Genomic DNA, 27,340 nt, shown 5'->3' with positions numbered 1-27,340 from the left:
GGCAGTTGAGGTTTGAAGTCTCTGTTCCCTGGTCTAGTCTCTGAGGTCAGCAGCTGAGGTCAATGGGAGCTCAGCATTTTTGAAACTCAGATCTCTTATTGGAGGGAACCTCACTTCAGGCTCCTGTTTTTGAACATCCAACTCCTTGTTATCTTGGCCCTAGTTAACAAGATTTGATGACTCCATGTTTGCTTACCAATACCTCCATGCTTTGAGTCACAGCTATCTTGTGTTATCTTGTTGCAGGTCCCAGTCAAGAGCCCGTCTCGGCCACAGCTGAGGGAACCCAGCTGCTGGGTCCCCACATGTTTTTAACCTCCAGAGCCTGACCTGGGACCCACAAGGCCCCAGTGTTTGGGGTCCCTAGGCACAGTCTTGGGATGCAGACCCTCTGCCTAGTACACTATCCTTATGCGTTGCAAGGCCCTGTCTAGCTGCCTGGTCACAGGCTCAGTGCTGACCCATAGCTTAAATACACCCTCTGTGAGCCTTCTGGAGTACATTTTAACTCAGGAGGCACGAGGGAAGTGTAAAGCCTATAACACATACAGACACAGAGCAGCTTCTAACACCATTGCTCTTTTACATAACAGATAAAGCACAAGAGAGTACAGACTATATAGAACACACCAAACATCCTCAATGCAGCTCACCCTTCCCTTGGGAGTTCTTGGGGGACCATCTCTGTTCAGGAAGATAGGCAGTGTCCCCTGCCTCACCCGGCTCCGACATGCTAGGTTACTTCTCCCTTCCCTTGAGCTGGAGAAAAATGACCCAAGAAAAGAAACCAAAAAGAACAGCTTCTGACATTTTTATAATGTCCCAGTCCTCTCTGTCAGGTGACTCTCTGTTCAGCCTCAAAAGGTGACTGTTGTCCCTTGTCAGATGACTCTGTTGCCAAGGAAACCTCTCCCCTGATAAACCAGTTCACCTGGTTGGGAGCCAGTGCTTTATTTAGAGCTATTTCATTTCAACCGGAAATCACTTAACATCAACGACCCTCTTTTGTTATTCTTTTGCCACCAGCCAAGAAGTTCAGAGTATAAGTGTAAGGCAAGAGACATGTGGAGCAAAAGGAAACCAACTGGTCAGTGTGGAAGGGGTGGTCACAGCACACCATCTGCCTGACCATTGAGATTTTGTAGGCATGATGGCCAAGGAGAGTTTCAAGGAGGGATTTGAAGGACAGCAAGGTGGCTCTATGGAGGCCTTTGAGGAGGAGCAGAGGGGGTTTGAGGCTCTAGGGGGGCAGGATCTGAAGAAGACTCGAGCAGCAGAAGTTGCCTGTTTTTGCCCCAGAGATGGCTTTGAAGGCCCAAGAGCCCATCCAGTGCGATCACGCAAAGCCTTTTTTTTTAAATGGATACTTGAGGCAACACTCATGATACAGGAGCAGGCAGAAGGAAGCAGAATCTATCTATCCCTCCTGCCCTAGACAGCGCGGCCCCACTAGCCCTTGTGCTGAGGAAGAGGATTAGAAGAAATAAGTAAAAAGGAGGGGGGTGAACAAGATGTTCATAGCCCTGCCCAACAGGTTTGGTTCAGATCGCCCAAGTCGTGTATATGTAATTGTAGTGTACAGGAGTAGGGTAGTATCTCTTTAAATAGTTTGTGAGCCCTCTAATGCTCCTCACTGTATTCTATATTTTAGAAGCCGCCAGAATTCAACCACAGCAGTAGGGTGCACATAGCTAGGCCTTGCATGGTATGTATATTCAATCAGTGTCGGTATTTGCCCCCCCTCTGTTCTCATGTGGTTCCTTCGTATTATGTACGTTGTGTGAAAAGAAAAAGACAACTGGTGATCAGGTTGGGGATCTAATGCAGGACTGCAATGACAGAGTGTGACTGCAGAGGTCTCAAGGAAGGGAAACAAAAAAGAAAGCTGCAGCCACTGGCGCTGGGAGTAAACTACTTATTTAGGGGGAAACAAAGGCTAAAAGTGACTGGTCATTGGTGGGAAAGAGACTTTTTTGATGGATCAGTAGAGGACTAGAGAGACTGGAACACTGTATAATAGCCAATGATATAAACTGAGGAGAAAAAGGTGGCATTTTTACTGAGTGTAACGGAGGCTCAAACGTGTAACCCGCTGCACAGCAGGACAGCTACTATTAAACCCACAGACACAATATTTGCTGATTGCGAAAATTCTATAAAATCCCCCATCCCCAAAGCCACTGGGGATTGCAGAACATTTCTGCACTTACAGACAGAATTGAAGAGGAAATGAAACAATTTCTGAATAGTGCCTGAATTAAGGATATTAATAGAGCAGTGCCAGTGCGGAGAGAATTTAAACTCCTTGTATTAGTACCAGTGAGCCTCATGTTTGTTTCTATGACAGATTACCTAAAATGACAGAACAGGAAGGTGTTGCTGATACAGCTGCACCAGATAGAGCAGAAACTGTCCCAGATACTGCGATGCCCGTGTTATCCAGAGAGAAGTTGTAAACTACCTCTCAGACTGAATCTGTAGCATGATGTATATTTACTGATAGTAGTTTTGACAGAAATGTATTTGTAACTTTAATATCCTGTACATCAAAGGGGGAGGAGTATGTAGTACATAATAGTGTAATATCCATTTAAAAAATATGGGAAACTTCTAGCGACACTCACTGTGTTCTATGCATTAGAACCCAACCAGACAGCCTTGTGTGGTGTGTATATTCAATGAACATAGTTATCTGGACCACACTGTGCCCGTGCCATCCTTCATATTATATCTGTTGTGTGAAAAGCAAAAAAAAACCACACATTTTTTCCCAAGCCCAGTGTTAATGTTTTACTAATTAGTTCTGTATCTCTAATATTTGTTTTAGGTAGGGTTACCATACATCCTCTTTTTCCCGGACATGTCCGGCTTTTCTGCAGTCAAACCCCCGTCCGGGGGGGAATTGCCAAAAAGCCGAACATGTCAGGGAAAATGGCGTCTCTGCTCCTCACCGACTCTTCGGCTCTGTTTAAGAGCCGGGCTGCCCGAGCGCTACCGGCTTCGGGCAGCTCCTGCGCCGCCGGAGCCCGGGAGGGGAAGTGCCCGGCTGGGGACGCAGGCATAGGGGCTGCCCAAAGCCCGAGCGCTACCGGCTTCACGGTTTGCCGGGCAGCCTCCAGACCCTGCACCCCCGGCTGGGCGCTTCCCCTCCCGGGCTCCAGCTGCGCTGGGGAAGCGCCGGCTGGGGGCGCAGGGTCTGGGGGCTGCCCGGCAAACCCTGAAGCCGGTAGTGCTGGGGCAGCCCTTTCCCCGTGGCTGGGAGTGGGAGGGAGGAGGGGCGGAGTTAGGGCGGGGAAGGGGCGGAGTTGGGGCGGGGCTAAGGGTGGGGAAATGGGCGGGGCCAGGGCCCGTGGAGGGTCCTCTTTTTTTATTTATTAGATATGGTAACCCTATTTTAGGACACAGAACCGTACATTCATACATGCTGACTTGTTACTGGTAGCAGTTCTCTTTCTTTTTCCCACGTGAATTGCTCTATAAGAGACTGCTCCTGTAAGATTATTCTTTTACTAACATGCAGCTAAGGGGAATTTTGTTGCAATCAGGATGTTAGGCCCAAGCTTAGAGTTTTCAAGGGTGAAATCCTGGCCCCACTCAAGTCAATGGGAATTTGCCTTGACTTCAATGAGGGCAGGAGTTTATCCCTAGTGCACACTTCCCTCTTACAAGGTGACACAGCAATATCACCAAGTGGTCCGATGGCACTCAGGATCCATTGATTTCATAGATCAAACTGAGGATGGATGTCCCTTCAGATGTTGTGAATGGAATCTTCCCTCTACACTGTCTCTAGTAAACCTCGGAACTGCTTTAAATTTTTTAAGAGGTAGTGATATGTCATTGGAACAGCACCTTATAGTGAGTTACTTAATAGAAACACACAGAGGAGGTGGTGGTGGCCCTCTTCCAAATCTAGGACCACTGCTCTTAAGAGATTTCTCCGCAGTTTTCTCCCATTTTAACTAATGGCCGCATTTTTTCCTCCATATCAATGTCTGTAATTTCTATATAGAAGCTGGCAATCGAACATTTAGGCTAAGATTTTCAGAACTGACTGGTAATTTTGGGTGCCCAACAGGAGATACTTGAAAAGAGCTTAATTTTTAAGTTGTTTAAATTTAGGCACCCAGAAACTAAGGTACCCGGAATAACTGGTTACATTATAAAATTTAGGCTCATAGCCTAAAAACGAGGATATTACAATTCCCACTGTTCTAAAAGGTCTCTGGAAACCCTTCACATCCTGAGTATTAAATGCATAGATTTGGCTGTAGACCGGAAAGATTGGGGTATCTGAAACATTTTCATTTTTAAATAATTGTTCCTTTGAGAGAATGGTCATACTTGCCCTAATATGTTTTAAATCTCTTTTCCTTCAAAGCGTTGTCCTCACGATAAATTTCTCCTCATTACAGAATCTGACTGTGGTTAAGCATTGCAGCTCAGCAGTGTCTGGTGGGAAATTCAGGAAGAGCACTCAGTTATTTTGCCTAGATTTCGTCACCATTTGTCTTTATTTTTGGTTGTGAAGCCATTTTCTTTTTTTCTTTGCTTTTTGATTATAGCTCCTATCTGCTGGTGGCCAAATTAATTATTATTCTTTACAGCTCTGGTGAAAATTCTATTTAAGTGCAATTTTTTTAATTGGCCTCCAATTTTGCCCCCCTAATCAAATGGGAGGCTCCATTTTGGGAGTTTGAATCATGGGCTGCAGTCAGAGCCGGCGCAACCCATTAGGCGACCTTGGCGGTCGCCTAGGGCACTAAAATTTGTGGGGCGGCGACCGGATCTTCGGTTGCCTCTGTTGGGGGCGGCATTTTGGGGGCGGGACCTTCCGCCGCCTAGGGCGGCAAAAAAGCTGGCGGCGCTCCTGGCTGCAGTGATGGCATTTACAAGTCTTTCTGATTTGTAGGCACCATCCATTAGCCTGCCGGCTAAGGCCACAATCCTGCAAAGGATTAACCAAAACTGGTTTGTTCAAATTCAAAAACAATTCAACAAAACAAATTCAAAAACAAAATGTTTTTGTTAAGCAAAATTTGACTTAATTTGTATGGGCTGGATTCTGTCACCTCTACTAACCGTGAGTATATCTTGCTCACAGGTAAGTAACCCCACTGAAATCAATATGAGTAAAGATGGCAGAATATCACCCTGAGTGTGTCGAGCCATTTGACGGAAGTTTTGCCTGAGATTTTACTACTGGTGCATTCTGATGTCCAGATCTCTTATGACATACTCAGTGTCACTGCCTAAATGGTTGCTTATCACTCAGGAAATAGAAAGCCACTCTGTTCTTGAGGTTTAATTACTTCTTGTTTGTGATAACATCACATGCAGAAGCAGATGAGTGAAACCAAAGTGCACTGTCTGCCAGGGTTTGTTTCCATCCAATGTGCACAGTTTACTTTCTGTCCCGTGTACTTACATTGCTGCATATTAAGATTTGCCTCTGAGTTTGAGCAGCTGTTGTCTGGGAATGAATGACTGAGAAACAGGCCTTACGATAATGGAGCTTTATATGGGGCAGGTACAAGCCACCATCCTGACGAGGGAACATTTTACTCCCACTGTGCACTTATTTTGCTCTGGTGTAATGAGTACAGTAGTTGTAGGGCCCTGTGGATATAAAACAGATCGACAGTGACCCCCTCAGCATGATCAGATGGCTCTCCTAAAGGTAATTAGCACAGCAGGAGCTAGAAATGCCTTGTGAATGGTGAGCCGGGTGACATCAAACAGCTGCCAAGTGCAGCTAATTCTCATCCCAGGTAGTTTTTAGAGGTTTCTAAAATGCACTGGTTATTGTTTTCTCTCCCCCAGAATCCTGTACCTTTGGAGTCTGGTACTTTCTTAAACAGCCTGGCTTTACAGTGGAGGGATAAATATAATTGCATCCAAAAAACTATGTTAAAAGACAACTAGTATTGAAAATCAAATACTTGAAAGTTAGGAAATGCCACAATTTAGGCTGTGCAACCCACCCCTCTAGTGTGTATACATTATGATACAGTCTTTAATTACATGATCACATACTATTCTTTTTTTCGAGAGAACCACAACCTTATTCAATGTACAGGATGGACCTGCTCTGGGAACAAATCAGGGTTGTGTACGGAAGAAGGCTGTTGTCTATAGGATCCCTGACTCACTAATTACAGACATTGGAAGGTATGTAGTGAAGAAGGCAGGGGATTGCAGGAAGTGGAAGGAGGATCTCTTGTGGCTAAAGCAATCGAATGCTGCCTTATGGAATTGGATTCTCCCCCTGTCTCAGTCATAGAATTCTGATGTAATGTAAAGCAAGTCACATACTCTAAACTTTCCATAGGCAGCCACGGTGTGTTCCTTGTTCTCTGTATACTTAGCTTCAGACAGTTGGAGTCTGATTTGCAGAAGCGCTGATCACTCACAACTGCATCTGAAGTGAGAGCTCTGCTCTGAACATATAAAGTGCTTCAAAATGCAAAATAGCCCAAGAAACCAGGCCCTAGGCTTCCCAAATTGGGTACCCAAAATTAGTTGGCACTTTTGAAAATTTTGGCTTTAATATATGTTCCTTATATGTATAATGGGGTAATAATCCTATTTTACCTCACCTCACAGGAGTGCTGTAAAGATTAATGAATTAATGTTAATGAAGAATAAAGATACTATGCTGAGGGCATGATATAAAACCCAAGAGGAGATTACTAATTCTGTCTTCAGAGCAGGGTTTAGATGGTGTGAGGTAAATAAACGATGGGGCCACCCAGTGAATGATGAAGATAAAAAGAATTAAATAGCTACCTATTCATTGTGCTCCACTCAGCCTTTGCACTGAATGAGGCAGGGGTCCTGTGACAAAAATAATATGTGATCATGTAATTAATTCTAATGCATAAGCACAAGAGGGCTTGATCGAGGTTGCATGGGCAACCTTAAGTCTGGCATTTTCTAACTTCTGACTGCTTGACTTTGTAACCTGAACATGCCTTTTAATGTAGTTTCCTACATTGTTTTTGGTTTTTTTTTTAACTGAACAATCAAAAGTTTTACCATGTGGAACCATATTGACCCCACACATGGGTCATCAGCAGGGCTGGGATATTTAGATTCCCAGTACAGCACCTCTGGAGCTAATGAAGTAACCGGTAGCAACAGAAGGTTGTTATTGTCTATGTGGCCTTCTCACTAGCGAGGGATGGGAACGCACACTTTGCCAGTGGGTTTCACAGCTATTTGCCAGACAGCAAAGGAACATTCCATTCCAGCTGTGGAGAGCTGGTGCTTTAGTGGTTACAGACCCTGTGTCCCCAGACTCTCCTTGTTCCCCTCTGTTCCTATCTCTCCACTCTCCCACCCCCAGCTCCTGTCCTCCTCCTCTATAGCTCCTGCCTTTCCCTCCTTACTCAGCCCCTATTCTCCTCCCTGGACTCCCACTCCTTCCCCAAGATTAGAAAGACCCAGCACACCATGGCTGGAGTGAATGCAAAACTGGATTAATTTCCTGTTTACACAGACTCTTGACTCTTTTTATGCCACCTAGTGGTCACTCTGAATGTTGAAAACTTTCTGGAGAGGGGTGATAAAACTTTTTTCCAAACGTATCGTTAAGCACCACGCCAGTGTGTACACCTGGGATGAAATACCAACACCAAACAGCCCCGAGAAGGACAGGGCAAGCTGCCGGCACCTTCAACCTCGTGTCAGGGTGGATCTATTGAACTGTCAAGCCCTAAGGTCATCGTTCAGGAATGCAGGGAGAACATCTGTCTGTTGCTGGACAGCTCTGCACCTGCAGGGAGTTAGCAAGAGAGCTCCATCCTCTTCCCTTCTCCACCCCCCGCCCCCAAACTCTGCACACCCCTGGCTGGCTAGCACCCTCCCTCTCTTGAGCCCCAGCCAAGACCGGGGATATCTTTGAGCTGTGGGAGGGTTTGAGAGAATGAGCAGACGGGGGTGGGCTGAAGCCAGTGGGAAGCTGAGAACAGAAACAGAAACGAAGCAGGAGCCTTGAGCTGGGAGGGAGCTGCTGGAGCCAGGACACTCCTGCACATGCCCAGCCTGGAGCTGGCAGGGACTTCAGTCTGAGCTCCCCCCCGCACTCCAGCGGAGCGCACCTCGCAAGGCCGGCTCTAGGTTTTTTGCTGCCCCAAGCAAAAAAAATTTTGGCTGCCCCCCATCCCAACCCTGGGCTCCTCGCTGCACCCCCCCGCCGCCCCAACCCTGAACTCTCCACCACCACCCGCACCACCCTGCTGCCCTAGCCCTGGGCTCTCCCTTCCCCGATCCGCACCCCTCTGCCGCCCCAGCCCTGGGCTCTCACTCCCCCACCCACACACCCCTGCCGCCCCAGCTCTGGGCTCTCGCCCCCCCACACACACACACCCTGCTGCCCCCAGCTCATTCATGCTGTGATTGCTTTGCCTGGCGTTTTCTCTCTCCTGCAGGTTGTGGAATTGTGATCTCAAGGGTGCCAGCTGTGGGGATCTCACTGCTGTTCTCAGAACCAGCCGGAGCCTGATGGAGCTGGAGCTGCGTGATAATGTTTCTCTGGGAGATTCTGGACTGCAGCTTCTGTGTGAGGGACTGAAACATCCAGATTGCAAACTGCAGAGACTGGGGTAAGTAACATTTGGCTTCCTCCATATATTTACAGGTGTCCTCTACGTAACGTGCTCGCCAGCATGTGTGGCTGGTGACTGCTTCCTGTAATGACATGGAGTAACATTCAGTTCTTCTTCGAGTGCTTGCTCATATCGATTCCAATTAGGTGTGCGCATGCCGCGTGCACGATCGTCGAATAAATTTTCTACCCTAGCAACACCCGGTGGGTCGGCTGTGGAGCCCCTGGAGTGGCACCTTCATGGCGCCGGATATATACCCCAGTCGACCCAGCGTCCCCTCAGTTCCTTCTTACCGCCCCTGACGGTCGTTGGAACTGTGGAGCACAGCATAGCTGTTCTCCACTCTCCCTAGCTTATCAGTTAATTCTTATAGATAGTTGTAGTTTTAGTTGTATGTTCTTTAGATTAGTTATTCCTGTTCATAGTTCATTGTTAAATATTTGTAAATAGTTAGCGGGGGTTAAGGGGGTTGCTTCTCCCCCTTTTTCCCCTGGCGCATAGCCGGGCTTATGCCCAAGGCTCCTGGCTTTAAGCCGTGCGCGTCCTGTGCTAAGCCTATGCCAACGGGAGATCCTCACGACTCGTGTCTGAAGTGTTTAGGAGAGTCCCACCAAACAGATAAGTGCAAGAATCTGTAAGGCTTTCAGACCCAGGACCAAAAAGGAGCGGGACTTTCGACTCAAGCAGCTCCTCATAGAGGCGGCACTTAGCCCAGATCCTCCCTCGGCACGGCAAGTTCCGGCACCGAGCGCTTCGGTGCGCAGCACCCCTGCGGCACCTACCAGTACTACACCGCGAGCAGACGCGGATAAGGCCTCGCGGCACCGTCCTCCTTCGGCACCGTGTCCGCTGCAAGCGCCTCGGCACCGGTCCCTGTCTCCGGGACATAAGAGACCCTGCAAGACACAGGAGGCCGCTGTCCTACAGACACCAGCTCCCCCGGTACCGGTGGTAGAGTCACGTCCGCCTCTAGAGCGCCAGAAGTCGCAGATATCGGCTACACCGTTGACTCCGGCACCGGGGCCGTTGAGTCCGGTGCAGACTGGCTCACCACAACAATCCGTGGTGGAACCCTGTCTCCCGTCTACCCCGGAGACCTTTGCGACGGCGAAGGACCTCATCGCTCTCACAGAGCCGGCACCATCTCAACCCGCGGCACCGCCCGCCCTTCAGTCAGTGCAATCCAGGGGCAAGCCTGCCCTGGTACACCCGCCATCTCCGAGCGTGGTCTCACGGCACCGCTCCAGGCACCGCTCCAGATCTTGGAGCAGGTCCCGACGCCGCTCGCAGTCCCGGCGCAGACTTTCACCCCAGCACTGGTCGTACTCGCGGCCTAGGTCCTCTTCACGGCACCAATCTACGTCTCGGCACCGTCGGGATCATTGGTTCCGATCGGAGTCGTGACGTAGCTCTCGGCACCGGTATGAGCGCCGCTCCAGTTCAAGGGGCCGCTCCCGGCACCACGTCTACAGGCAGTCGTCGTCGTCTCGGTCCAGATCTGGATCTCGGCACCAACGGCACCGATCTCGATCACGGTACCGCTCACCGGCACCGCGCGGGGACCGCTCGCCTGAGGACTGGCACTGATCGGCACCGTATCGTACGGAGCCCATTCAGACGCGTTCGGCACTGCCTTGGCCCTCGAGATCAGCATCTCACTCCTCCGACGGCGCTTCATGATCAGCATACCCTCCTCAGGGTCAAGCTGCCGCTGACTTGGGTCACTGGCAGGAGGGGCCAGAGGACCCTGCGCAGGACCCTACGCATTGGCCTTTCTGGACTCTGTGGGCGTATCACCAAGCACAAGGGGCTCCACCATCAGCCTCTCGCTCGGCACGCTCGCTCGGCATGGCCAGCAGGCAGTAGCGCCCAAATCGAAGGACGCTAAACGCTTTGATTTGTTCGAGTGTAAAGTGTATTCCGCCGAGGGTTTGCAGCTCAGAGCCGTGAACCAACAGGAGCTCTTGAGCCGCTACAGTTACAACTCATGGAACTCCATGGGTAAATTCAAAGAGTTGGTTCCCCAGGACTCAAGAGAGGAGTTCGGGGCCTTAGTGGAGGAAGGTAAGATGGTGGCTAGGACCTCCTTGCAAGCCTCTTTGGACATAGCGGACTCTGCCGCCAGGACTCTAGCATCGGGCATAGCCATGCGACGCGTCTCCTGGCTCCAGGTTTCGGGCTTGCCACCAGAACTGCAGCAGACCCTGCAGGATTTACCGTTCGAGGGCCAGGGACTGTTCTCGGATAAGACGGACTCTCGATTGCAGAGCCTCAAGGACTTGAGAACCATCATGCGCTCCCTGGGGATGCATGTCCCAGGGCCCCAGTGCAGACCCTTTAGGCCTCAGCCGCAAAGGTTCTACCCTCCCCCACCTCGTCCGAGACAGGACTTTCCCAGAAGGCGGGGTCGAGGTGGTAGATGAAGGTCGACCACCCCTCAACCCGGTCAGAACCAGGGCCCGCCTAGGCCACCTTCAGGTCCTAGACAAACTTTTGAAGGTGCGCTCGAGGACGGCGCCCCAGCCATTACCCAGGATCCATCGCCCTCCTTTCGGGATCGCCTCTCCCGTTTCCACCGTGCTTGGTTCCTTATAACCTCGGACTGTTGGGTCCTTCACATGGTGGAGAGAGGATACGCTCTCCAGTTCTCTTCGTTCCCCCGCTCTCACCCCTCCTCCCCGTCCATCTTCAGGGACCCTTCTCACGAGCATCTCCTTATACAGGAGGTTTTAGGCCTCCTCACTATGGGGGCCATAGAGGAGGTGCCCCCGGAGTTAAGGGGCAGGGGGTTCTACTCCCGCTACTTCCTGATCCCCAAGTCAAAAGGGGGTCTGCGACCCATTTTAGACTTACGCGGACTCAACAAATTCATAGTAAAGTTGAAGTTCCGCATGGTCTCCTTGGGGTCCATCGTCCCCTCCCTGGATCCTGGAGACTGGTTCGCCACCCTCGACATGAAGGACGCATATTTTCATATAGCAATCTACCCCCCCCCCCGCCCCACAGGCGCTTCCTTCGATTTGTAGTAAACGAGATGCACTACCAATTTGCCGTCCTTCCCTTCGGCTTGTCCGCGGCTCCGAGAGTGTTCACAAAATGTATGGCTGTCGTGACCGCATACCTTCGTCGACAGAGGATACAGGTGTTCCCGTATCTAGACGACTGGCTGGTGCGCGGCCACACCAGGGAGCAAGTTCAAGCTCACATCCAGATAATACTGCAAACATTCCACGAGTTAGGCATTCTACTCATCAAGGAGAATTCCACTCTGGAGCCAACCCAGAGAATAGAGTTTATCGGGGCAGTCTTAGACTCCAGACTCGTCCGAGCTCTTCTGCCAGACACTCGGTTTCACACCATCATAAACATCATCCACGGACTCCAGGTCTTCCCAATTACCACAATAAGGACGTGCCTCGGCCTGTTGGGACACATGGCCTCTTGTACTTACGTAACCAGCCATGCCAGACTTTGGCTTTGCCCACTTCAGGCCTGGGTATCGTCAGTGTACCATCCTTATCGGGACAGACTGAGCATGGTGCAGGCCACTTTTGGCCCTGGAGGCTCTAAACAGTCCTGCTTTGTTATTGCAAGTTGATTAATTTGAAAACCTGGCAACATATTGTGACAAAAACAATCGACTTTAGAACTGCATAAAAACTACCCAAACCATCAGGTTTGCTACAAGGGGGGAATTTTTCAGCTTATATATTAGTCTTGGAAAAGGTCACCATTGTTTCTGTGGAGAAAACATAGCCTTGCCCAATAAGGCTCCCTACTGGGGAAAGGCTGTGAAGGATACAAGAGTGGTCAAAGACAACAAAGTCTAAGAAACTGGGAATAAGGGGAGACTTCAACAACCCTTGTCTAAAATGGTCAAGTATTCACACTGCAAGGTTTAGAGATGCAATTTCTTGACACTTTAAATGATTGCTTCTTGGAACGGTTAGTAACAGGGGACACATGCAGAGAGGGTGCTCATGACTTCATCCAAAGTAAGACTCTGGAGTCGGTGTGAGAAGTAACGACACTTGAGCCATTAAGTAACCGTGACCGCAGTATAATTAAATTCAACATCCATGGGGGGGAGGGAAGGTAGCATGGTGATGCTAATCTTTAGAAAGGCAGATTTAATAAAATGAGGAAGGCACTACAGTCAAAAGTCAAGACATTAAAATTAGATTTTGCCTGGAGGCTGCAATAACAGAGTCTGTAAAGGCCCACACCCCTCAAATCAGAGAGGGAAGCAAAATGACAAGAACAAATACCCAAAGCTATAAAAACAAACAGCAAGAAATTCTTTAAGTAAGTCAGAAGCAGGAAGCCTGCATGGAAATCAGTGGGTCCACTGGACCCCCAGGGGATACAGGGAGCAATTATGTAGGATAAGGACACTGAAGAGAGGCTAAATGATTTCTTTGCCTCAGCCTTCAGCAATTGTTGGGGAGACACCAACGCCAGCCATGGTCAGTAATAGAGATGAAGAACTAGGAGAGTGAGATGTCCACGGAGGTGGTATTGGAACAAAGTGATAAATTAGAGCAACGAGTCTACAGATGCTGCACTGCTCAGGGTTCTGAAAGATGACGTGGCTGAGCTGCTTACAGGAATGTGCAATCTGTCAGCGACTGCCCCAGAGGATCGGAAGGTAACAAATGTTGAACCTATATTTGCAGCCAGCACAGAGCAGAGGAACAAACACAGGGCTAGCAGCCGTGAATCCCTCCCGTCTATTCCCACTTCTGCCAATGACAGACTTTAACAACATTTTGTGCTTAGGTCGAACTTTACAACATAATTTATTAAATCCCCAGGCCACACTTTTGAGACAGGTCTATGTTGTTATCCCCATTTTACTGGTAAGGGAGATTTTACCTGAGTGTCCCAAGATGTGCCAATAATACATTCTGTGATCCACACCCAGGCTTCCTTCATATGTAGCCACTTAACTACCATGACTGAACTCGTTATAACCACAAACTTCCCATAGCAATTCAATAGGCCAAGAAACATCCTCTCCCCACCACCACCCCCTTCAGAGGTATTGACTGATTGCGGAGCCAGCACAACAGCACATAGTTTATCGGGATCACTTGGTCCCTGAGATCACGTGTCCCAGCTGTGGAACACATTACAAGGAGCACTAGGTGGGATTCACTGCAAATCCTTCATTTTACAAGCACTGTAAACCCCATCTCTGGCCTTCGTAAGTGGGTCTGATACAGGGAGGGGAGGAAGATCATTTCTCAAGCACCCAGAAAATCCCTCTGGAAGCACGGAACCCAATGGTGCTAAAGAGACAGGCTGTGGAAGTAGGTTGTGCGTCATATCTGTGGTGTTGGGTGATCACTAGTGCTTAGGTTCTTATTCTGTGTCCAGCTCCAAATAGGCTGTGCAGAACAACAAGAGCCTCCCACAGCCCCATCCAGACTCTCTAGCTAGGAAGCTGAGCCCTTCCCAGTCCCCCGATATCATGAGCAATATAAATAGTTGAGAGTTTGACTGAGCAAAATAGGGTAACTTGTTTTCCCGTTTGAGAAGGTTTCAGCTCCCATGTCAGGGCTGATAGCTTTATGCACTGGGGAATGTTTTGGGGAAGGCAGGGGAGCTTATAGAGAACCTTAGATTTCATTTGCTTGAGCAGAAAGGAACCAGGATACCAGCACTGGGAGAGGGTTTGAACTGTTCCTTGGTGTCTTTTAAGATTCTCCAGCCCATTGCGAACACCCCCACATGCTGGTCCCCTCCCTTCAGCTCATCTGAACATTCCCTTGTGGTGCACGGAGTGACTGACAGAGCCAGGGACACACGGACTCACACAGGGGCCTTTGGTGCTGACATCCCGCAGTCCTGCTAGAGCCCCATGACTGGTCTCTTCTGAAGGTACCACCCCCTTCCAGGCAGACGCTGACATCAAAGAGGGAACCGCAGCAAACAGGGAGTGATTGTATGTTTCTGTCTTGGGCAGGTTGGGGCATTGCAGTCTCACAGCTGCTTGTTGTGGGGATCTCTTCTCTGCTTCCAGCACCAGCCAGTGCCTGACAGAGCTGGAACTGGAGAATAAAAAACTGGGAGATTCCCAAGTGCATCTGCTGTGGGAGGGACCTCCAGACTGCAAAAAGCAGAAGATACAGTAAGTAACTTCACACAATGCACAGTCAACCTGGGAAACTCCTTCCCAGAGGATGTTGTGAAGGCCAAGACTATAACAGGGTTCAAAAAAGAACTAGATACATTCATGGAGGATAGGTCCATCAATGGCTATTAGCCAGGATGGGCAGGCATGGTGTCCCTAGCCTCTGTTTTCCAGAAGCTGGGAATGAGCGACAGGGGATGGATCACTTGATGATTGCCTGTTCTGCGCATTTCCTTTGGGGCACCTGGCACTGACCACTGTCAGAAGACGGGGTACTATGCTAGATGGACCTTTGGTCAGTAGGGCCATTCTTATGTAACAGCTGGTTTTCTAAATCACCTGGGCCCAGCCCACCTGAGAAATCACCTCTCTTCCTGTGACAGGCTGCCACAGCTGGGATGTTTGAACTGGGTCCCCTTTGTTATAAAAGAGAAGGGCCAGCTTGGTACAAAATAGCCTGCAGATATTCCAGACATGATGCAAAGGACACCTGTTTAACCTGGGTTTTGGAGAGAGCTGCTTCCCAGAAGGATGTAGGAGTAGGAAGGAATTTTTGTATAGAGCTTTGACTATTTATTTTAAGGCTGCTGTGGATTGACTATAGTATTAATTAGGTGTTAGGGGCCTAGAGCTCTGCACAGGTGTCTATATTTAAATTGAAATAAAATGATCTCTCACTCTTGTCTCTAAATTAGGAATCTCTTTGGAGATACATGTTGATAAGTGACAGGAAATACAGAGAATGGGGCCCAAACAAGTAGTTATTTTGCTCTCTGTATATATCTGTCTCCTATAGGTTGCCGAGTTGCGGTCACACAACTGCCTGTTGTGGGAATCTCTCTTCTGTTCTCAGCACCAGCCAGACCCTGACAGAGTTAGACCTGAAGAACAACACCATCAGAGATTCAGGCGTGCAGCTGCTGTGTGAGGGACTGAAACATCCCAACTGCAAACTACAGAAACTAGGGTAAGGAACAGCTGATTTCCTCTCGTCTGTGCTAGTAAACATTGCACTATCCTGATTTCAGCTCATTCGCCTAGGATCACAGAATGCTATGAATGCACCAACTCTTGAAAAACACCTACTCTTCCCAAGGAGTGGGAAAGAGGCCCACTGCTGTATAGATCTGTCATATGTTACTAACTGAGTTGAATCACACAATGATACTTCCTACACTATAAATGAAGTGCATTTTAAAGTAGGTACTTGGGTTATTTTATTCACTAAGTGTGAAGGAGAACACAGTTATAGGAAACTTTCACAGTTTGATTAGAATAACCCTTTACCATCACCACAAGAATTAATCCTGGGACAAAGCCTGATAACTAGAAAAAGAGGAAAAAGGAAGTGGGAAAGAATAAAAAGACTATGAAATGAATCAGGAACAATCATTAGCTGGGGACTATCTATGGTGGGGGGGCAGGTACTTTATTCTTCACCCCTCTCTTCCTCAGCCTGCCCATCTCTCTAGGCACTGGCAGGTCCAGTTACCTCTGCAGGTCCAATTGCCTGGTCAGGCAACAATTCCAGGCAGCTATAAATGATTGTGAAGCTCTTTAGTTGATGAAAATCCCAGAGTAGGAGCCTAAGTGCCATTTCAGTCCAGCCCAGACACCTGGCTGAGTAGTTACAACATTCTCTTGGAGCTGTGGATTTAAAGTTTCTGGGCTGGCTTCTTCATCACCAGAGAATGGGAAGGAAACGAACCAGAGAGGAGAAAATGAGGAGGGATGGATGCGAGTGAATGGAAGCACATTTTGTGGCATTTGGGGCTAATAATACCGTTCTAGAAGCTCCAATCCCTTACACTGTCCTAGATCCCTCACCCGCATTCTAGTTCTGTGTGACGGCAACAGGTTCCTTGGACAGACACATCAATGGCAGCTTTCACAATTAAGGTTGCACAACCTATGTCTGGCATTTCCTACATTCTCAGTGTTTGACTTTGCAGCCTTAATGTTCTTTTAACATGAATTTGTTTTTGGTTTGGTTTGCTTTTTGATGTACATCAAGGGCCTAGTGCTTCGTGTAGGTGTCTTTATTATCATTTAAATCACAATAAATCAACAAAATGATTTCTCTTAGCTGTCTCCAAATTAAGCATCTTTGTAGAGCTACACAAGGATATCAAGGAAGGGAAGCACAGAGAATGGGGCACACTAGACAGTCATTTTACTCTCTGTACATCTGTCTCCTGCAGGTTGCACTCCTGCAGTCTCACAGCTGCTTGTTGTGGGGATCTCTCCTGTGTTCTCAGCACCAGCCAGGTCCTAACAGAGCTGGACATAGGGGGGAACAAACTGGGAGAGTCAGGAGTGCAGCTGCTGTGTGAGGGGCTGAAACATCCCAACTGCAGAAACTAACGTAAGTAACAGCTGGCTCCCTTTAGCCTGTTAACATGGTAGTGGTGTGAGTTACACTCTATGTACCAGAATCGCAATATCCTGCAGTGCACAGAACCCAGCCAGGGACCAGCCCCACTCTGCTCCAATGTGTTCACTGGTCACATTTTACTAGTTAAATAATTGAGCCCACTACATTATTCAGTCCCCAGCCCCTGCTGAGCAGGGCAGAGCAGCTGAGCAACTGCCCTAAAGGGGCATCCAAGGATCCCCCTGGCAGGGGGTCAACCTTGGAAGGTGCAAAGCAAGTATTACCAGCTCAGTGCCACCCATCTCCCCTGCTCAGCTTAGGGGTTGTGTAGGCTGCGTGGATAGATATAAGGGAGCAGAGCAGAGAGAGTGCCCGGTGCTCCCCCAGGTTCCAAGCTGGCAAAGCAGCTGGGGTAACTTAGAGCAGCCCTGAGGTTTCTCTGAACTATACGAGAGGCCCCCGGAGCCCCCATCTAGCCCTGGATCAGCTGGATCAGGGGAGCAGAAGGTGGCTTAGTGCCAATTTCTTCACCTCCAAGTCTCCTCGTGGGTGCCACATATGAACTTGGGGCAGCTGAGGACAGAGTCCAGTGGCTTCTAGCAAACCCTAATCACAGCATAGTTTGATACTAGAAAGACAATTACTTTACTCACTAAGACAGTAGCCACCCACGTACACACTGCCCTGAACTGGAGCCGTCACTCCTGCTCTCCCAAAAGTCTGGAAAGAAAAGAAAACGAAGCACTGCTCTGTTCTCCCGAACTGGCCGTAAACAATAAATAACATCAGGATGAATGTGTTTCCCACAAAGGGGCTGGGACTCCCCCTGCTCATCACCCAAAATCTGCAGTGTCACCCAGCTACTGATAACACAGCCCAGCCAGCAAGTGTGTCACTGAGAGCCGGCTGTGGGCTGCCCCCGATGCCCTTCTGGCCCATCCTTCTCATGGCAGATAATTAAGTGCTGGTCTGTGGCCCCACTGGCCAGAGCTCAGCCCTGTCATCTCTGATCTCCTCGGGGTCCCTCTGCATTTTCTTCCTGTCATCCAACCTTAGCAATTATCTCTCCCCTCCTGCTTGCGGGCTTCTCCCCCCACCGCATTGGGGGTGCTGCTCCCAGCCCCTGCCAGCCACAGCCTTCTTCCCTGATCCGCTCTCACCTTCCCACCTGACTCCTTGCCCTGGCTCTCAGGCTGCTGCTACTTGGCCTTTCCTCCCTGCTGCTCACCCTCACACACACTGGCCATCTCCCTCTCTGCCTGATTCCCCCGGTCCCAAGGATGTCACTTCTCTTTCCTTGTCATTCTGGGTCCCTGCCTCTCACAGAATAACCTCGGGGCCCAGTTCTTTCCCTTCACCCCATTCTCGATGGTGGGGTACCCAGTACTGGACCAGCAGCTCACTACAGCATATTGTTATGACTCCCCAACTCATTAGAAATGGCCCCTCAATATCAATGACATTTCTACACACTAACTGACGCAATAGGTACACGTGGAGAGGAAATCCCTCCAGGGCCTATCGTGCCAATGGGAGCATTGTGATGTATCTCTGCATGTCCAACGTAGAGAATCTCCTTTGATACCAGGGAATGGGGCAAAAAATAAGCATTGTTTCCTCTTGGTGTAGCTCTGGCTTTTGCAGATTGGAGAAATGCGATTTCACAGCGGCGTGTTGCGGGGAGCTCTCCTCCGCTCTCAGCACCAGCCCGACCCTGGCCGAGCTGGACCTGCGGGAGAACAAACTGGAAGATTCCGGAGTGAAGCTGCTGTGTGAGGGGCTGACACAGCCAGCCTGCAACCTGCAGAAACTGGTGTACGTTAGAGCTGGCCCCCTGTAATCTATGGTTGTCAGACGGGGTCACAATGATCCCTTTTTACTAGAATCAGTATTATTGGCCATGCCCCCAACCCAGGAACTGGCTCACATGCTTCTTCCACTGCGGTGCTGGTAGGGATCATTTTAGTAGTTAAAAAAGTTGGATAATATAGTGGTTTTCCTGAAGAGGAAAAGGAAAACTGCTTAAACAAGTCAGAGAGAAGGATAGGAGAGACAACAAGACTAGAGCAGATTGAAGCCAGATGGGAGGAATGGAAGCAGGTTCTGTGGAGCTTCGGGGTAGCAAATACCTTTAAAAAAAGATAAGTGCCCACAGTCCTAGAGATCCCTGTTTATTTCTGGGATATATAAGTGGGCCTGTGCAGAGACACCTCAAGGCAGCTTTCAGAACAATTTAGATTTGGAAACTTTATATTTTTAAATCAAGCATTTGGGAATAAGTGGCAGGATGTAAATGTAACTGGGCCAATGTAATGTGGAGACCCCCACATCTGTTAGCTGACCCTTGTAGCCATCTCAAACTTTCATGTAAACCAGCCACTAGAGGGGGACAGAGCCACAGTGGGTAAGGGTGGGTTACACCAGCAGGTCACTGTAGAACAGCACCATTCTTTTAACTAGAGCATGGGAGCCTGCCCGCCCACGTTTATTGTAAACAGACAAACCCCATTCCCCTGAACTGGCTGTAAAAGAAACACAAGAATAAGTGAAACTTTAATATCTTCCTGCAGCCAGGATGGTTGTTGAGCTCCCATCTGCATTGCAGTAGTTTCCGGCCAAGTCTGCAGCCCCACAACAGCTGCTGCAAACTCACCCCCTTTAAGGTCTGTGTTACTGAAGCCTGTGGGGGGGAGGCGTGAGGATCCCCTGCAGCAATGAGAGCTGAGATCACTCTGCTTCCATGGAGAGGTTCTGTGAGATGGATTTTGCAGCCCCTGCTCCCTGTGAGCACTGAGTAGCCCCACAGCGATCAATGAGACTGTCCATGTCAGTAAGTGCTCCCCACCCTGAGCAAGGGCTGCACAATCCAGCCCTCTACGTGCAGAAAGGACATTGCTGTCCCTGCCCAGAGCTCACAGGGTGAATGGGGTGTGAGGGGAGCAGGCCAGGCTACAGACTGCACCAGCGCTTCTCCTCCCTTCCCCCAAGGGAAAGGCACCTGCTGGCAGTGAGCTCAGCAGGCAGGGGAGTGACAGTGACAGATCCTGTGGGCTCTGGCAGGCAGATGAGAAAGAACCCAGTGGTGGGTAGCACACTGTGCCTTAGAGAAACTGTGGTGACAGGCATTATGTCTGCAGAGAATATAACATAAGAGCTGCCACACTAGGTCAGACCATGGTCCATCTTGTCCAGTGGCCAGTCTCTGACAATGGCCCATATAGAGTTTCAGGGGGAGTATAGGACAGGGCAATTTTGGAGTGATCCACCTAATCTTCCACTCTCAGCTTCTGGTAGTCAGAGGTTTAGGATTGTCCTGTGCATGGGGTCACATTCCTGAGGATCTTGGTTTAAGAGCCACTGATGGGCCTATCCTCCATGAACTTATCCAATTCTTTTTTGAACTCAGTTATACTTCTGGCCATCACAGCATCCCATAGCAATGAGTTCCACAAGTCAGTTGTGCATTGTGTGAAAAAGTATTTTCTCTGGTTTGTATTAAACCTGCTGCCTATTAATTTCATTGGATGACCCCTGTTTTTTTGCATTGTTTGAAGGGGTAAACAACAGTTTTTCTCCACACCATCCATGATTTTATGGACCTCTAATATCCCCTTTAGTCATCTCCTTTCCAAGCTGAATAGCTCTAATCATTTTAGTCCTCATATGGAAGCTGTTCCATACCCATGATCATCCTTGTTGCCTTTCTCTGAACCTTTTCCAATTCCATTATATCCTTTTTTGAGATGGGTGCGACCAGAACTGGATACAGTAGCCAAGATGTGGGTATACCATGGATTCATATGTGTCATTAATGATATTTTCTGTCTTATTATCTATTCCCTTTCCTAATGGTTCTGTCTTATTATCTATTCCCTTTCCTAATACTGGTTAGCCTTTGTGATGGCTGCTATGCATTGAGCAGCAGTTTTCAGAGAATTAGCTACAGTAACTCCAAGATGTTTCTTGAGTAGTAACAGCTAATTTAGAACCCATCGTTGTAGGTGTATAGCTTGTATTTTTTTTCCAATGTGCATTACTTTGCAGTTATCAACACTGAATTTCATGTTGCCCAGTCACCCAATTTAGTGGGATCCCTCTGTAACTCCTCACAGTCTGTTTTGGACTTAATGATCTTGAATAATTTTGTATTGTCTGGAAAATTTGCCACTGCACTGTTTGTCCCCTTTTCCAGATCATTAATAAATATGGTGAACAGCACAGGCCCCAATACCGATTCTTGGGGGACCCTGCTGTTCACCTCTCCATTGTGAAAACTGACCATTTATTCCTACCCTTTGTTTCCTCTCTTTCAACCAGTTTCTGAGAGAATTAACACTGCCTTTTCTTTCCTTGTTTTCCCCACAGCTTGTCCAAGTGGCATGTAACCAAAGAAACACAGGCAGAGCTGGATGCTGTGAAAAAGATAAAACCTGATCTGGTCATAGAGAGATAGCAGAGCTTGTGAGCGGGAGATACTGCACCATTGTGGGTCTGGTTTGGCTGGCCTGCCCCCAGCTGGGGCAACAGCTTGGGGACAGATGGACACTTGCCTCTTTTTGAGAGAATCCCTGCCATCCCCTGGGACTCCCAACAGCGTATTTCAGCTAGGTAGGGATTGTCAGGGCCAACCCTCCTGCATGAGAATAAGAGACAGGAGTAGGAGCTGGATTTGCTCTGCTTTTGGTCTGACCTTGGTGGGGGAAGTTGGATTGTGGGGGGGAGTGAGCAAGATGGAGGAAGGGGGTCAGGACCCAGGAGAGGGAGAGATGTGGAAAATTGATGGAGAGATCTGGTAACTGCCCCTGTTCAGTCTGTCAGGGCAGGGGGGGAGACTCAAGAACCAGTCAGAAATTTCCATTCTGTTCCAATAGCTCAGTCACTATTTGTATATTTACAAGGGGGTTTGTAGTTTTTCACAATCCCTCAGCTATTAAATCGGGATTTCCTGTGTCTGTCTCCAACATTTTATTTATCCCGGGTGTACATTTGTGTCAGTTTTGCTGGAGTCCAGTAAAGATCATGAATCAAGAAATAATGCTTCCCTTCAGTGTTTGTATTTCTTGTGATAGTTGTGCTAATGCACAAGAACTCTTACCTTCTTCAGGGCTACAGGAGTCCTCAGGGACATTTTTTCATGGTCCCAGGTTCTTATCCAATACAGTCAACACTGTCAGAAGATTTTTCATGGAAAATGTCCATTTAGGCAGCTAGAAGAGGGCTTGTTTTTTTCCTCTCGGGGCATTCCCAGCTTTTTCCAAAAGGTAAAAGGTCTCTGAATGCCCAATGAGTGGAGAACAAAGGCTTAGGATGGGGAGAAGGCTATGTTTATGGCTGATCTCCTGGCATTTTCAAAAACCCTAACAGGAGTCCCATGTACCCAGACAGATGCTGCTACGCTAGTTATGCCTGACACACAACTAATTTATCAGGTACTTGTGAACAAACTTGACTCAGACGTTTATTTACTCACACTGATTGATAGATCTCCCAAACACACAGAGTATAAGTTTGAGTGAGACAAACAGCTCATAAGTTTGAGTGAGACAAACAGCTCATGTTTCTGGGATTGGCCTGGGCAGGAGCAGGACTGGGCCTTCCCTGGTGCAGTGCAAAAAATGTTAGAAAAAATTTACATTTTTAAAGAAGGTAATTTGTGTGAGGGGTAGGGAGACTGTAGCTTAAGGACTCCTAGATTGAATGATTCCAAATTTGAACCATTAACTCTCCCCTTAGACCTCTACTAACCTGGCAATTTTCAGGCAATCTGACAATGCATATGGATTTTAAAGCACTTTGGAAAATTAGCTGTAAACTGCAACAGAACCTGAACTATAATGCATTTCTTGCCACTCTGTAATTGAAAAGGAGCATCTTGGAGAGGCCTAGACAAGTTCACACGCTGTGACTCTAGATGAAGCGCCATTATGCTCTGAGTGGTGTTTATTCAGCTTTCTCATACAATACAATCTTACAAAGAGAATGGACATTCTTGAAAATAATGCAGAGGGTAAAGACATTTTAGGATGAGTCCTAGGACTACAGGAGAAGTTACTGGACATTAAATGTGAGCCTCCCCCCACAAGCATGTGGAGGTGGATTTTCATTGGCCATCTGTGATGAGGTGGACTAGGCCCAAAGGCCCCCTGCTGGAGGCCTCTGGATTCTGCCACACCCATCCCAGGGATGGAGCAATAGAGAGGTCCTCGAAGCAGGCTAGAGTGTCTGCAGGGGAAGCAGCCAATCAGGGCCCAGGAGGGCCATATAAAAGGAGCTGCAAAGGAGCGCAGTAATCAGTTGCTGCTTGGAGCAGGAGAAGAAAGGACTGCAGGTCTGGCTGCCTGGAAGAGCAGTAGGGCCACGGACGGTTTGCTAGTGGGGGCTGGGGGAGCATTGAGAGAGCTCCTGGCTGGTTGCTAGGACTGAGTAGGGACTGAGCCTGGGGAGGGCTGCAGGAAGATAGTGTCTCCAGGAAGGAAGCCCTGGGGATACAGCCCCATACCAGGGCTGGACTACTTAAAGACCAAAGCCCAGGGAGGGCTAGAGAGAGACAGGCTCTGATAGGCCTTATAACCCGGAAGGAGTTTTTGCTAGTCAACAGGCAGACAGTGTGACTTGGCTGGAGCACTGTGTCACTGACAAACCCACCTGAGAACCACCGAAAGGGATCACCAGAACTAAAGAACGCAGACACGCCCAGCCAGAAGGGGGCACTCATGAGAGGTGGGTGCCAACCCTGTTACACCATGTCTCCCCCAGTTGCGTGGAATAACCAATATAGGCAGGTGTGAAAGTGAGCCGGTACAGGCTGGTACTGGTAAGAAGTCGGCCATACCGGCCCATACGCAGCCTACATTAAAGGTGGTGCTTTAACGTTCCTGGTCCTTTTGCCTCCCCTGTTGGCGGCTCTGACGGTAGGGTCCGTACTGGCAGGGCCACCCACGGGGAAGAGGCCGCAATGTTAAAGCACTGCCACAGCAAAGGATGCTTTAACATCCCTGCTTCCCCCCTCATGACCTCCCCACTCCGGCTGCTGACGGGGGCAGGCAAAAGGAGCAGCTGCCCCTGGGCCGGTGATTTAAAAGGACCCAGGGCTCTGGGCCCTTTAAACCGCCACTGGAGCCCCAGGCAGCGTGGGCCAGGGAGAGTGACTGGGGGATGCTGATCCCCCCCCCCCAGCCCCGCCCCTTCCACCCAAAGCCCTGCCCCTTCCAGGGGTGGCTGGAGCCAGCCCCCTTATTGGTAAGTCTACAGATTTACGTTCACCCCTGAATATAGGCCCTGTGGCCTGAAGCCCATGAGATCTGGGAGCTCGCTGTTGACACTAGTTGGTGAACAGAGGGAAGAGCAGGGCTGGGAGAACACGAAATGAACAGACGCTCCATAACTGAGGGAGTTTTCTGCCACCATCTATTGGTGAGCAAGGGGAAATGACTGAACAGTCTCATTTGCATGTGACAGTTTAGGACATTTTGGTGAGAATGCAGTTAAGTTTTGAGTTTGGGGAAATTAAATCACCCTTCTGCCTGTCAGGACATAAGAGAACAGCACCAAATATGCCTGAGGTGAGGTGGGTCAATGACCAAAGTCTGTCTCCACCACTGGGTTCTGGGAGTGGGGCACAAGTCACAGAGAGGAGAAAGTTGTTTGTTTTCTGGTTGGAGTGTGTTCGTCTTAACACGCTCCCCTCCCATCCCCATTACAACTTAGTTTTTCTGTTTGCTGTTTTACATTAGAAAGGCAGGTCATGTCTACACTGGCATACTGTACAGCTGGGATTACCCTAAACCTTTTCCTTAAAATTCCCCATTGGCGCCCTAACCATGGCAGGAATGCTAGGTTAGTAACGGTGCTGGCAGCCTGAGGATGTGCAGCACCTTTACGTTAGGCCCAATGATTGCACTGTAAAAATGATGCATGAAATAGGCCCTCTACACTGATTCCTTGGGCAAATTTTCTGTGTGGAGATGTACCAAGCAGGGCCCATTTCTCAGCTCAGGCCCTAGCTGGCCCCAAAACCTTTGTTTTCTGAAGAACACTTGGACAGATTGAGGAACTGCTCTAGACAGTCACCCAGGAAAGTCTTTTATGGATAACACCAAGAAATATTGAAAAACAAACATCCTCTTGTGTGTGTCTCTCTCTCTTTCTCATCCCATGAAGGGAAAAGCCCAGTAGAAAAGATTAGTCATCATGAGATTTTAAACTCAAGTTTCAGGCTTGTTTTTTCTTGTTTTTTGGAGATCCCAGGTCAGCACAAACAATTAACAGCATAGGGCAATTCAAACAGCTGAAAAAAAAATCACATATAGTATGTTATGTTTTAAAGACTTACGCACTTGCAAGCACCTCTTCAGGCCACCCTGACTTTGGATGACATCATGCTGATACAGGTGACTAGGAAGCAGAGAAGGGGCTTATTCAAGAAGGCTAAGGACAGATCAGCAAGATGCGTGATGTTATTCACAAGGATTGCTGCAAGACTGGAAGGCTGTTGAAGCCTATGCCAGCACAAATGATAGGGCTGCTCTACCAAAATTCAGAGGGGTAGCCGTGTTAGTCTGAATCTGTAAAAAGCAACAGAGGGTCCTGTGGCACCTTTGAGACTAACAGAAGTATTGGGAGCATAAGCTTTCGTGGGTAAGAACCTCACTTAGTCTCAAAGGTGCCACAGGACCCTCTGTTGCTTTCTACCAAAATTGAGCACTTTCTTTGCTTTAAACGCTGCTTTCTATCCTCTTCAGACATGCACAAAGTGCACAGAAAAATCGAGGGGAGTTCCACAGTGACTGTCGAGAACTTTAATAATTAATAATTGCTAGGTCTTTGCCTCTGCAATTCCTATGCCTGTGAAATGTTATGATGTTACATTTACCTCCTCGATTGCAATGATGAATTGACTATTAAATACACCTCTTCCTGGTGCCATAAGATTAGTATGGCTTTGCAATCTCTATGAGCAATAATTGTTATGAGGTGACATATGCCACCTAGAATGCCGTGATAAAATGATGTTAAAGATACCTTATACAACGCTATGATAGCCTTATCCTCATGCAGGGCATGCAAACTATTTATTTTTATGGCTTATTTTTCTATATCATGTTTCAATAAACTTATTCACCAGTTCAAAGTTTGATTATTTGAATCAGCTGTGTGAGAGCGGGGGTAGGGGAAGAGCTAGCATGTGGTCGCCATTTTGAGCACATGGATGGTGGAGTGGATGGCGCGTTGGTCAGCCGGTAGAGATGCGGGCAGGGAAAGGGAGGAGAAAGAGGGGGTTTATGGTGAATTACAGCCTGGCAGGGGCCAGCGACCATTCCATTTTATGGCCATCAATCTGCTTTAGAAGTGATGTCCCCCAGCGCAGTCGCCATTTAAAGCTTGGAAAAGCTCCTCCTAGCTTACATCTGCCAAAAATGTCTGCAGCTGCCAGGCACCCAAAAGCTGGATTTTATAGATTGTAAAACAATAGATCAGAATAAAGAGGCTCATAATCAAGTGTTCTCCATGTCTACTAAGGGTAGGACAAGAAGTAATTGGCTCAGCTTGCAGCAAGGGAGAGAGATATTGGATTATAGGAAAAACTTTGACTGTAAGGATATATAACCACTGGATCAGGTTACCTATGGAGGCTGTGGCATCCCCATCACTGGAGGTTTTTAAGAACAGATTAGACCAGTGGTTCTCAACCTGCAGGCAGCTTGAGTCCAATCAGCACACAGCTGTGGCCCATGTGACATCCTCAAGTCCATCCAGGTAGTATATGTATTGTGTGGATGTGGCCCACATAACACAGAGAGAGCTACATATGCAGCCCACAATGGTAAATAGGGTGAGAACCATTGGGTTAGACAAACACCTGTCTGGGATGCTCTAGGTTCATTTGATCCTGCCTCCGTGCAGGGGGCCAGCCTAGATGTCCTCTCAACATCCCTTCCCACCCCTATATTCCTATAATTCAGTGTACATTGGGACTGAGTGCCAGTACTGTAATTTTACCTGGCCTTTGCACAGGTCATGCAAGGTGGGGGAATGCTTATTCACACTTCCCCCCCACCTGTTCCCATGCATGCACTAAAAGCCAGGCAAAAATTGGTCCTAAGAGGCTCCGACTGTGTTAAGGTGGGTGAAGGGTTAACTTTGTAAAGCGGTTGCTCTGAATTTCACTTTCACAGGTGGTGTTTTCCTCACTCTCTAAAGCAGATTGAAGGCTGGGGAGAG

The 27,340-nt window shown here is 48.5% G+C and overlaps 1 protein-coding gene across 1 annotated transcript; it reads left to right on the top strand.

Annotated features, from left to right (window-relative positions):
* Positions 1-8,042: 8,042 nt before the first annotated feature.
* Positions 8,043-22,428, top strand: LOC117877406 (NACHT, LRR and PYD domains-containing protein 3-like). Its single transcript, XM_034770516.1, has 6 exons — positions 8,043-8,121; positions 8,433-8,606; positions 14,578-14,742; positions 15,542-15,712; positions 18,764-18,934; positions 21,485-22,428. Exons 2-6 carry the CDS (start codon positions 8,506-8,508, stop codon positions 21,570-21,572), a joined length of 696 nt encoding a protein of 231 aa, XP_034626407.1. The 5' UTR covers positions 8,043-8,121; positions 8,433-8,505; the 3' UTR covers positions 21,573-22,428.
* Positions 22,429-27,340: the final 4,912 nt, after the last annotated feature.

Source organism: Trachemys scripta, chromosome 4 (assembly GCF_013100865.1).
Source record: "Trachemys scripta elegans isolate TJP31775 chromosome 4, CAS_Tse_1.0, whole genome shotgun sequence".
Classification (NCBI taxonomy): Eukaryota; Metazoa; Chordata; order Testudines; family Emydidae; genus Trachemys; species Trachemys scripta.
This window is presented reverse-complemented; position numbering and strand designations above follow the sequence as displayed.

Excerpts from the sequence above, each read along its gene's own strand:
- LOC117877406 (XM_034770516.1), top strand. The coding sequence starts at position 8,506 with ATGGAGCTGGAGCTGCGTGATAATGTTTCTCTGGGAGATTCTGGACTG. Across the intron at positions 14,743-15,541 it reads TGCAAAAAGCAGAAGATACA|GTTGCCGAGTTGCGGTCACA; the intron begins GTAAGTAACTTC and ends TGTCTCCTATAG. Across the intron at positions 15,713-18,763 it reads TGCAAACTACAGAAACTAGG|ATTGGAGAAATGCGATTTCA; the intron begins GTAAGGAACAGC and ends TGGCTTTTGCAG.